Raw genomic sequence first — 10685 nt, 5'->3', positions numbered from 1 at the left:
TTTTCGGGTATCGGCAAATGTGCGGCAAAGACCCATCGAGAGGGAGGGTAGCTAGGCATACAGGTGGGGGCAGAGTATAACGATTTACAGCCCTTAGTGTAGTTGTAGAATATACATTTCATGCATTCTCTGAAGCCTTTCGAGCCGTCTCGTGTCGTCTGCGAGTCCCTGCCCAACAAACGGTCCCGCGAGAGGCCTTCCGGACCTACCCGAAAAGGGTATATTTGGCGCGGACAAACAACGCGCGCGGAAATGCGATGTTCAGTTTCTTATGCAAAGCACTGTAGGAGAAACACCTCTATCCTGTCTATCGGCCGTGCGAATGACCGTGATAAGGCACTGTGATGGCGTTTAGGACGGCGAAATCTAGGATTTTTCCTTACGGAAAGTCATCCAGTTCAATTTTAAACTTCAAAGCACGTTTAGAGACGGGGACAGCCTCCGCAAAGGCCAGGGGTAGGACAAGTACCAGATTCGGCAGGAGCATCTCCTAATCGGGCGGTGGCTGCATCCAACGACATCCACGTCCACTCCAAGCTTGAACAACGCACGTACACGTACATATCACACCGCTCGCTCTACCACCTCGTCAACAGCCACGGCCGCTCCAAACTTCCCTACGCTCCCCTTCTCTTCCTCCCCCTCTCCCACCGTGCCCGTCTCCGCATCTCCCACCTCCCCCCCATCCAACACCCCCGACACATCCACCTCCTCGAACCCCTTAAACGCTCCGCGCGCGGGGAAGAGGCGGTTGAGCGCGTAGTAGAGGATCGCGGAGACGCCAAAGCCCGTGAAGTACGAGATGTCGTAGATGTGCTGCGCGGCGCGCGGGACGGGGCGGCCCACTGCGGCAATGTCAGATGTGTCAGTGTTCAGGAAAGGGGAGCGAAAAGGAGGGGTGGGGGCGGGGGGTGCGGGAGCGGTACGTACTCGCGCCGACGAGCCCGACGACGTTGATCAGGATCCCCGCGAGGTACGCCGCGTACGCTCTGCATGCTCACGTCCGCGTCAGGCATGTGCTCCTTACGCCCAACGCTCCCGCGCGCACCTGAGGTTGAACCCGCCCGTGTACCAATACCACCCGTCCCGCCGCATCGAGTAGAGGTCCGCGACCCGATAATGCCCCCTTCTCACTACCCAGTACTCCATCACCTTCCCCGCGCGCGGCCATCCGTCAGCCCCAGCTTACACCCGCGCTAGTGGAGCGGAGGGCTTACCATGACGCCCGCGATGGAGGAGAGGAAGACGGAGTACGCGGAGAGGTAGGCGGTGAAGTTGCTGCTGCTCGTGAGCAGCAGCCACGGGCACATGCAGAACCCGACGACGGCGGCGATGTACCCGCCGCGCCGGATATTCTGCGCAGCGGGGCGAGGACGTTGGGTTAGGTTAGGGAAGAGAAGGGGGGGAAGGACGTACGATGAAGCGCGGGAAGAGCGAGGTGAGGTCGCACCCCGCGCTGACCGAGTTCGCGGAGATGTTGGTTCTGCATACGTTTTATGGCTGTGAAGAACTCAGTCCCCGGGTACAATGAATGGCACGTACCCTATCTACGAGGGACGGTGATTATTTTCGGTTAACAAACGGGTTAGCCAGGTCAGTGAATCATACCGCTCACCTGCGCGACGATAAACCCAATGGAGATGAACCACACCTGAGGCACTAAGTTGTGAGCGACCGTCTTCCTCGCGGGACTTCACAGAGAAGACGCACACCGAACCGCGTAGCATGCGAGGGCTCCCCGTCCAGGAACCGCCCCAGCAGATCGACGGGCGACCACACCGGCTCGCCGTATATGACCTGCGAGGACGAGCTCACGATAATCCCGAAGAAGCTGATCATCCCGTAGCCCAGCGGGACCGCCACGAGCTGCGGGATCGCCACGGCCGAGCGGTAGGTCGCGCGCGAGGCAAAGTCGGGGCCGTTTCTATTTTATTAAAGTCGCCCGTGAGAGTCAGAAGGAGGGGTAGGGAGGGGACGGGGCGTACACGATCAGGGTGGACATGTTGCTGAGGCAGGACATCATGCTCGCGAGCATCGACCACGCGAGCGTCGACCCGTGGATGGTCGCGGGCTGGCGGATGATGGGGCCGAGCCCCTTGGCTTTGACGATGCACCACACGAAGTAGGTGATACCAGCGATGGGCACCAGTATGGATTTGACGGTGAAGAAGTGGCGGCTGAGGGGAAGGTGAGCGGGTGACACGGGTGAGGATCGGGACGTACATCTTGTGGACGGGGAACCAGATGAAAGGGAGGGAGATGAGCGAGAAGAGGAAGAAGCAGAAGAAGTCGCGGGAGGCGATGCCTGCGGATGCCGGGAGGTGGTTCGCTGAGCAAAAGTGCGTGATTAGATTTGATTTACTCTATCGCTTTCGGCGAAGACGTACGGATATTATTGACGCTCGGCCACATCGCGCGGAGCATGACCAGGACACAGTTTCCGCCGATCGAGGCTTGCACGCCATACCATATGCTACGTATAAATGGCTTGGAATCTGGTGTCAATAAGAAGGGCTCTGAACGCACCAGGCCATAGCACCACGATTAAAAGTGGTCCACAGACACCCCCACATCCCGAAGCTCGTTCTTGCCACCACCGGAAAGGTGATGTGGAACACAGCACCAGGTCGCGAATTTAATATCAAGAAGGGGGTGCTGGCTGCATATCCTACCCACACGCAGATCCAGGCTTGCCACCAGTTCATGCCGAGTTGGATCATGGACGAGACAATCATCCAGCTTGTACAAGATATCAGATTACGGAACTAAAATATGGGGGTGGTCCTTACGTGTTGACATTGTAACTCGTCGTGACCCAGCTGCAAGCAGCGTCAATGCCTTGGATGTACTGGGACGAGGTTGAACTGCGCACAAGGAGACAAAGTTCCAATGACCCCATGTTCGCTGCTTTGGGGGAACAGGTACTAGGTCTTCATTCTAGCAAAGCGAAAGTAAGAACAGAATATATATCAGCAATGAAGCAATGATATACCTCGAGGAACGTCTCAGTCCATGTCAAACCTGGTTTATGCGAAACCTCCAGCAGCTCTAAGACACTGCGCATGGTAGTTAATCCGCGTCCGGTGGGCAGTACGGACAACTTAAAGCCTGAGCCGGCATATGCACCTCATCCTGGCAAAGTACTTAAGTACATGGCTGGAGGAGTCGTTCTATACTTGTTATCCGCAATGATAAGATAAAAGAGGAAGCAATGACAAAAACTCACAAGAAGCGGGACTGGTTTCGGCAGAGAAGTGCTCCCTGCAGGGAGCCAGATGGAAAGTGGATGTCGGATGCCCGATACCCTGATGGTCACAATATTTTCTCAGTCTGTGTCCAAGGCCATCAAGGGTGCTGGCACATCATCACGCTTCTCAGTACCATCTTTCAACTAAGTGTACTGGGTCTGAGAACCTTACCATGTAGCTTGCAAATAGAGGAAGGCATGGTTGAGCTCCAGTCGGTATGGATTCGAGAAGTCGTGGAAGCCAGGAACGTCTGTGCTACGGTCCTAATATCCGCACAGAGCGATAAGTGGCCGGCAAACTGGCACCGGACTCTCATACATAACGCATCTGTCCTATAGGCCCCGACGCAAACACTAATGTGAGTTCTGTAGGTAAGGTAAGGGCGATTATGTGGGCCACACTCACCTTCCACCTCACTAGATAATTGAAAGGCTCGTGGCAAACGAGGCGCGAAGGATAACGAAATCAGTGCACCGTGTCATCCAGATTTGGCAGGCGCTTATCCTAATCGGGGAGTGGCTAGAGGGTATACAACAAGTTTCACTCCAACTGTATACATACACGTAGAACACAGTGTACTCCTGAAATCAATATTTATGTTGCTAAATCCACGACCTCGTCAACAACAACCATCCCATGGCCCGCCCCTTTCTCCCCCACGCTCCCCTTCTCCTCCTCACCGTCACTCTCATTCTCTTTCCCAGAGGCCATACCAGTACTCCCCTGCTCTACATCCTCCTCTTCCTCCGACACCCCAGACAAATCGACCTCCTCAAATTGCTCGAATTTTCCGCGGGGCGGGAATGCGCGGTTGAGAAGATAGTAGAGCAGCGCGGAGACGCCGAACCCGGTGAAGTAGGAGAGGTCGTAGATGTGCAGGGCGGCTGCAGGGACTGGGCGGCCCACTGAAATCGATGTCAGCAATGTGGGAGAAGACGTGCAGAGAGGCCAGGGAAAAATACAGAGGCGGGAGAGGCCATGGGGAATGGAAGCGTTACGTACTGGCGCCGACGAGACCTACGATGTTGATCAAAATCCCGGCGAAGTATGCTGCGTATGCTCTGGAAAGCAAATACAAGTCCCCTCAGCCGGGCGAAAGACATCTCTTGACTGTTGAAGGCAGACGCACCTGAGGTTATACCCACCGGTATACCAATACCACCCATCCCTCCGCATTGAATACAGATCCCCGACTCTATAATGGCCCCTTCTCACCACCCAGTAGTCCGTCACCTTCCGCCCCAACCATTCATCAGCTCCCAACTTAAAACCACACTTGGAGGGAAATGTCTGGTGAAGACACGCACCATGACCCCCGCGATGGAGGAGAGGAACACCGAGTACGCGGAGAGGTAAGCAGTGAATTTGTTACTACTCTTGAGCAGGTTCCACGGGCACATGCAGAAGCCGACGATGGCGGCGATGTACCCGCCGCGCCGGATGTTCTGAGCAAATGGATCAGGTAATGGGAAGGGGGAAAGGAGTGGGAAAGGTAGAGATGTAGGGCAAGGACGTACGATGAAGCGCGGACAGAGGGAAGTGAGGTCGCAGCCTGCGCTGATAGAGTTGGAGGCGATGTTGGTTCTGAAGCGGTATCAGGCGGCTGAGTCTCCCATACTCACAGGTCGCCTACCCTATCTATGAGGGAGATCAGTCACGAAGGGATGCCGGTCAATTTTGTGAGGCACACGGCGTACCTGAGCAATTATGAAACCGATGGCAATAAACCAGACCTTCACAGGTACAACATAAGCGTTGATATCCTCCGAAGAATAAAGGATACGCACCCCCAATCGCGTAGCGTGCGACGGCTCGCCGTCCAAGAAACGCCCCAGCAGATCCACTGGCGACCAAATGGGCTCTCCATAGATGACCTGCGAGGACGAGCTCACAATGATCCCGAAGAAGCTGATTATCGCGTTGCCGAGCGGGACCGCGACCAACTGCGGGATCGCGATGGCGGAGGGATAGGTTGCGCGCGAGGCAAAATCAGGCCCATTGCTAAGTCGCGATGAGAATCGGTGGGAAAGTATAGTAGAAGAAACGGGAGTGGACGTACACGATCAATGTTGACTTGTTACTGAGGCAGGACATCATGCTCGCGAGCATCGCCCACGCGAGCGTCGATCCATGGATGGTGGCGGGCTGGCTAATGATGGGTCCGAGTCCCTTGGCTTTGATGATGCACCACACGAAATAGGTCATACCCGCGATGGGCACCAAGATAGACTTTACCGTGAAGAAGTGACGGCTTAGGGCAGATGAGAGGGTGATGCCGTCATGCAATATGGTGGGAAACGTACATCTTGTGAATGGGGAACCAGATGAAGGGCAGAGAGATGAGCGAGAAGAGGAAGAAGCAGAAGAAGTCGCGGGAGGTGATGCCTGCCGAAGCCGGGAGGTGGTTCGCTGAACAGACGTGCGCGCGTGACTTTGGTACCTTTCTCGGGTTCGGCGAAGACGTACGAATATTATTGACGCTCGGCCACATCGCCCGGAGCATGACCAGAACGCAGTTTCCACCGATCGAGGCTTGCACGCCATACCATATGCTAAGAGTGCAACGGCCTCGAGTCAGCTTTGTTTCCCAATGTCGACGAGAAAGGACTCGCAGCGTACCAAGCCATAGCACCGCGATTGAACGTGGTCCACAGACAACCCCACATGCCGAAACTGGTTCGCGCCACCACAGGGAAGGTGATGTGAAATACAGCCCCGGCTCGGCAGTTCAATATCAGGAAGGGGGTGACCGCTGCGTACCCCACCCAGACGCATATCCATGCTTGCCACCAGTTCATGCCGAGTTGGATCATCGAAGAGACGATCATCCATCTAGCATAAGGCTGGAGATTATGGCTGGCCCAGAGACGAAGGACGGGTCCTCACGTGTTGACGTTGTAGCTCGACGTGACCCAACTACACTCATGGTCAACACCTCTGAAGTACTAGCAATGGAATGTAGACTGCGCACAAAGAGATGTAATTCCAGTGGCCCCATGTTCGCTGTTCTTGGGGAACAGGGACCAAGTCTTCATTCTAGTGACCGAAGATTAGGAAAACAAAATCAGTAGTAAAGGATGCCACTTACCTCAAGGAATGTCTCAGTCCATGTCAAGCCTGGTTTGTGGGAAACCTCCAGCAGCTCCAGAAGGCTCTTCATGACAAGTTGGACGCGATCAGGCGACAGTCAGTCAGCCGTGTGCCCGATCCTTGCAGAGTACTTAAAGTACATGGCTCAAAGAACGGTTCTAATCTTGTTATCCACAATGATAAGATAAAAGCGGAAGCAACATCAAATGCTCACGGGAGTCTGACTTCCATTCGGCACAGGAGTGCTCCCTTTACCAAGCCGAGTGGGACAGTGGATGTCGGGTGCCCGATACCCTGATGGTCAGAATCTTCTCTGATACAAAGGTGTAAATGGTGTAAAGTTTCTCCAAACCTATCGATCTTGGGCATCCGGTCTGCGACAACCTTACGAAAGCATACAATAGTACTAGTTGAAGTTGCAAGACCGCATGCACATGAGAAGTTCGGGAGCCAGGAACATCTGCTTTGCTGTCCCTGTCTTGGCTTCCGTATAGAGCGATAAATGGCCGGGACCATGGCAGAGGAGCGCCAGACATAACACATCTCTTCTATAGCCACCGAACCATATACCAACGTCAGTTCAATACGTAACGGTAATATATGTAGACTGCACTCACCTTTCCTAGTCCCTGCATGCGCACAACGACAATGGAACGCAAAAGACGAAGAGAACATCCAAAGATACTTTTGATTTCGTCACTCATTAGTAGTTTACACCGTAGTCGTCTTTTCATCTCTATTATCCATCTAGACGGCACGCACTTCGACATCCTCAATACTCTTCTTCCCCATGCTCTTACTCTCAGCATCGGATTCTTCCCGGGAGTACGCAGGGCTGTCCACCTGCTCGGATACATCAACTTCCTCGAACTTACGTGACGCGCCGGGTGCGGGGAACACGCGGTTCAGCAACCAGTATACGAGTGCCGAGACCCCGAAGCCGGTGAAGAACGACATTTGATAAATCCTGGTAGCCGCGAGAGGGACGGTTTGGCCCGCTAGCAATTTGACGACTTAGTAAATGCTGGGGGATAAGTATCTGTTGGACGGGTACGCACTAACTCCAGCGAAGCCGACAACATTGATGAGGATTCCCGAGATATATGCGGCATACGCTCTACGAGGGATGCACGCATCAGTATATGCGTTCCATCTGCATCCCATGCAACGTACCTAGGATTGATTCCGAAAGTGTACCAATACCACCCATCTCGTCGAGTAGAGTACAGGTCAGCAACTCGGTAATGCCCCCGCCGAATGATCCAATATTCGGTGATCTGTATGCGCGTTTAGCCTTGTAGATGTGATAGACCGGCAAGACGGTGGCCGCACCATTACTCCCGCGATGGAACTCAGGAAAACCGAGTACGCCGACAAATACGTGGTGAAATTGTTGCTGCTCCTGAGCAGATTCCACGGGCACATGCATAGCCCAACTATGGCAGCGATATACCCCCCTCGCCGGATATTCTATGGGAGACGATCAGACTTCCAGAGCATCAGCGGAAGAGGGCATCGATACGTACGATATATCGTGGGCACAGCGAGGTCAGATCACAGCCTGCGCTGACCGAGTTCGCCGATATGTTGGTCCTGTTGACTGCGTCATCTCCTGCCCCACCATGCATTCCACACAGTTCTTACCCGAGCTACGTGCACAATCACAGAGTAATCATATGAACATTTACAGGGTAATACTAAGCCGGAGAAGCTCACCTGCGCGATTATGAATGAAGCGGCAATGAACCAAACCTGGAAACAGCGCGTCACTCATACACGTCTCCATTCATACTAACACACGACGTACACCAAACCGCGTTGCGTGGGACGGCTCTCCATCCAAGAACATCCCCAGGAGGTCGATGGGCGACCACACCGCCTCCCCGTAGATGACCTGCGACGACGAGCTCACGATGATCCCGATGAAGCTAATGATCGACGTCGCCAGCGGGATCGTGATCAGCTGCGGGAGCACCGCTGCGGACGGGCGGCTCGCGCGGGATGCGAAGTCCGGGCCATTCCTAATGGCGCATGAAGACAATTCTATATGAGCACCAGCGAGAATCCGCCCGTGGGGAGCACGCACACAACGAGCGTCGCCATATTGCTGATGCACGACATGAGGCTCGTCACCATCGCCCACCCGAGCTCCGACCCGTGGATCGTGGCTGGCTGGCGCACGATCGGGCCTACGCCCTTAGCCTTCACGATGCACCACACGAAGAAGACGATGGCGGCTATCGGGACCACGATGGACTTGACCGTGAAGAGGTGGCGGCTGAACTGTGTAAATGTCTGCGCAAGATGAGAACGCAATGATCGGCTTACATTTTGTGCACGGGGAACCAGATCGCCGGGAGGGAGATCAGCCAGAAGAGGAAGAAGCCCAGGAAATCGCGCGAGGTCGTGCCCGATGACGCGGGGAGATGGTTTGCTTGTCACGGAAATCGTGTTCATACCCAGCACCAAAATAAATGAACTCTGTGACTCACGTATGTTATTGATGCTAGGCCACATAGCTCGCAGCATGACAAGCATGCAGCTCCCTCCTATGGAAGCTTGCACGCCATACCATATACTTAACGGAGCGTCGGCGATCACGCATTCTCGAAATATGGAGATGTGCTCACCAAGCCATCACGCCTCGGTTCAGCGTTGTCCACAGCGATCCCCACAACCCGAAGCTCGTCCGGGCGACCACCGGGAACGTGACGTGGTGCACCGCGCCCGGGCGCGCATTCAGAACAAGGAAGGGCGCGGCAACCCCGTACCCGATCCACACGCAGATCCACGCCTGCCACCAGGACATCCCGAGCTGGATCATGGAGGATACGATCATCCATCTAAAGACTATCAGCCGGAAGTTTCGCTAGTGAGCGGTGATAGGCGTACGTATTGACATTGAAACTATCAGCGATCCAGCTGTTATTCCGATGGAGTTAATAAATAAAGAAGTTAAATGCAGCAACTGGGGTCAATCGTACAATGCTACAAAGTTCCATTTGTCCCATGTCCTCTGCTCTGCGGGTACCGGGAGCAGATCTTCGTTCTATCGCCGGAACCATACGATCAGGATTTCACAAGCAGACCAAGAATAACAGTACTAGCACCCACCTCCAAGAACGTCTGACTGTGGCTCAACCCGCGTTTATGGGAGACTTCGAGGCGGCGTAACAAGCTGCTCATACTGCTCCGTCGACACTCAGCTCGCGAGGACACGGGAGAAGAACGAACGCCCCGCCAGCTTGCTCTCGGGCCCAATGCTTAAATACCGCATCTCGCAATGAAATCTTCTCCACTGACAGGACTCAAGCTGGAGGGGAGATAGGCAATTGCAAACGCGCGTGATGGCATGCGGGGTCGCGTCGTCGCCTAGATAAGCTGGCTAAGAACAGCTCGGTGGCGCGGCCCAGGACGGGTGTGCCAGCCATGCCACACCAGCGTTCGCGTTCCACCCATTTCTTCGAGACAACGAGCACAGTGTTGGCATGTACTTCTGAGCAATTACACGCAGTGTACGATGGCCCCTGCGATACGCCAGCGCTCGTGCGGGATGCGGAACAAATAATATCCACACACACGGCTCCGCTCCGAGGAGCCAGTACAGGCTTGATAAACTTCTCTCTGGTATGCTTGACTATGCTCCGGATCCTGCTGGTCAAAGATATGTTGCCGTCACTCTTCATATCGCACATCGCAAGGGCGCTTCCGAAGTAGTTGGCCTGGCGCAGGCGTGCATTTGAACCCAATGGACTTTTCAGCACTTCTTACCACAAAGCTTCATGCAGCTCTCTACTCTGACCCTAAGTCTACTGGTATTAGTTCACCTTGCGCAGAAGGTGTAAACTGTTCCTCGTTACCGTACTATCATTGAGGGGGTTCTGCAAAATTTGCAGAACCCCCTCACCCCCTTATATCTCATTCCACACTCAACCAAAAAATGTTGGGTAAGCTCAGGCAGGTATATATACACTAGAATAGACCCTCTGCCAAGTCAGAATGGGAATATCTGCTGTGGTTGAAAAGAGGGAGAGAAAACGGGTCCTGTAGGCCATGGGAAAGAAACAGTGTCCACTAGATCTCTCGTGATGCTCTCAACGGACTGCAGCGGAATGGCTTGGGATATCATGAATATGCCGTCTACAGTACAATACACCAGCCCGATAGAGTAAATAATGAGCGTGTCGAGATAGAGAGGCAACTTTGCACATCTCCCGGGCCCATATCGTGACAAAAGCGTGACATCGCTCGCGGCGAGATCCCACTGTGACCGCATGTGACGCCTTTTTGCAGAACCCCCTACATGAACCGGCATCTCTCTCCTACGTTCCACAGGCTGCATAAAAT

At 54.3% G+C, this 10685-nt stretch overlaps 2 protein-coding genes across 2 annotated transcripts; both read right to left on the bottom strand.

The window, feature by feature from the left end:
* Window positions 1-564: 564 nt before the first annotated feature.
* GLOTRDRAFT_107720 (uncharacterized protein) lies at window positions 565-3064 on the bottom strand (the record flags this gene model as incomplete). The annotated part of the gene is made up of 15 exons (XM_007871159.1): window positions 565-845; window positions 931-989; window positions 1049-1152; window positions 1218-1355; window positions 1417-1483; window positions 1543-1547; window positions 1616-1651; window positions 1711-1866; window positions 1988-2177; window positions 2224-2329; window positions 2388-2473; window positions 2527-2739; window positions 2790-2819; window positions 2873-2937; window positions 2993-3064. 15 exons carry the CDS (start codon window positions 3062-3064, stop codon window positions 565-567), a joined length of 1608 nt encoding a protein of 535 aa, XP_007869350.1.
* A 4021-nt stretch (window positions 3065-7085) lies between these two features.
* Window positions 7086-9608, bottom strand: GLOTRDRAFT_117628 (uridine permease Fui1; the record flags this gene model as incomplete). The annotated part of the gene is made up of 14 exons (XM_007871158.1): window positions 9453-9608; window positions 9323-9387; window positions 9231-9260; window positions 8969-9181; window positions 8831-8916; window positions 8667-8772; window positions 8425-8616; window positions 8146-8359; window positions 8053-8090; window positions 7865-7934; window positions 7671-7808; window positions 7512-7615; window positions 7397-7455; window positions 7086-7336 (listed from the first exon to the last, which is right to left on the bottom strand). Exons 1-14 carry the CDS (start codon window positions 9522-9524, stop codon window positions 7086-7088), a joined length of 1638 nt encoding a protein of 545 aa, XP_007869349.1. The 5' UTR covers window positions 9525-9608.
* Between the last annotated feature and the right edge of the window lie 1077 nt (window positions 9609-10685).

This window comes from Gloeophyllum trabeum (assembly GCF_000344685.1).
Source record: "Gloeophyllum trabeum ATCC 11539 unplaced genomic scaffold GLOTRscaffold_00013, whole genome shotgun sequence".
Taxonomy (NCBI): domain Eukaryota; kingdom Fungi; phylum Basidiomycota; class Agaricomycetes; order Gloeophyllales; family Gloeophyllaceae; genus Gloeophyllum; species Gloeophyllum trabeum.
Note: the sequence above shows the minus strand (reverse complement) of the source record. Positions and strands in the feature narration are given on the sequence as shown.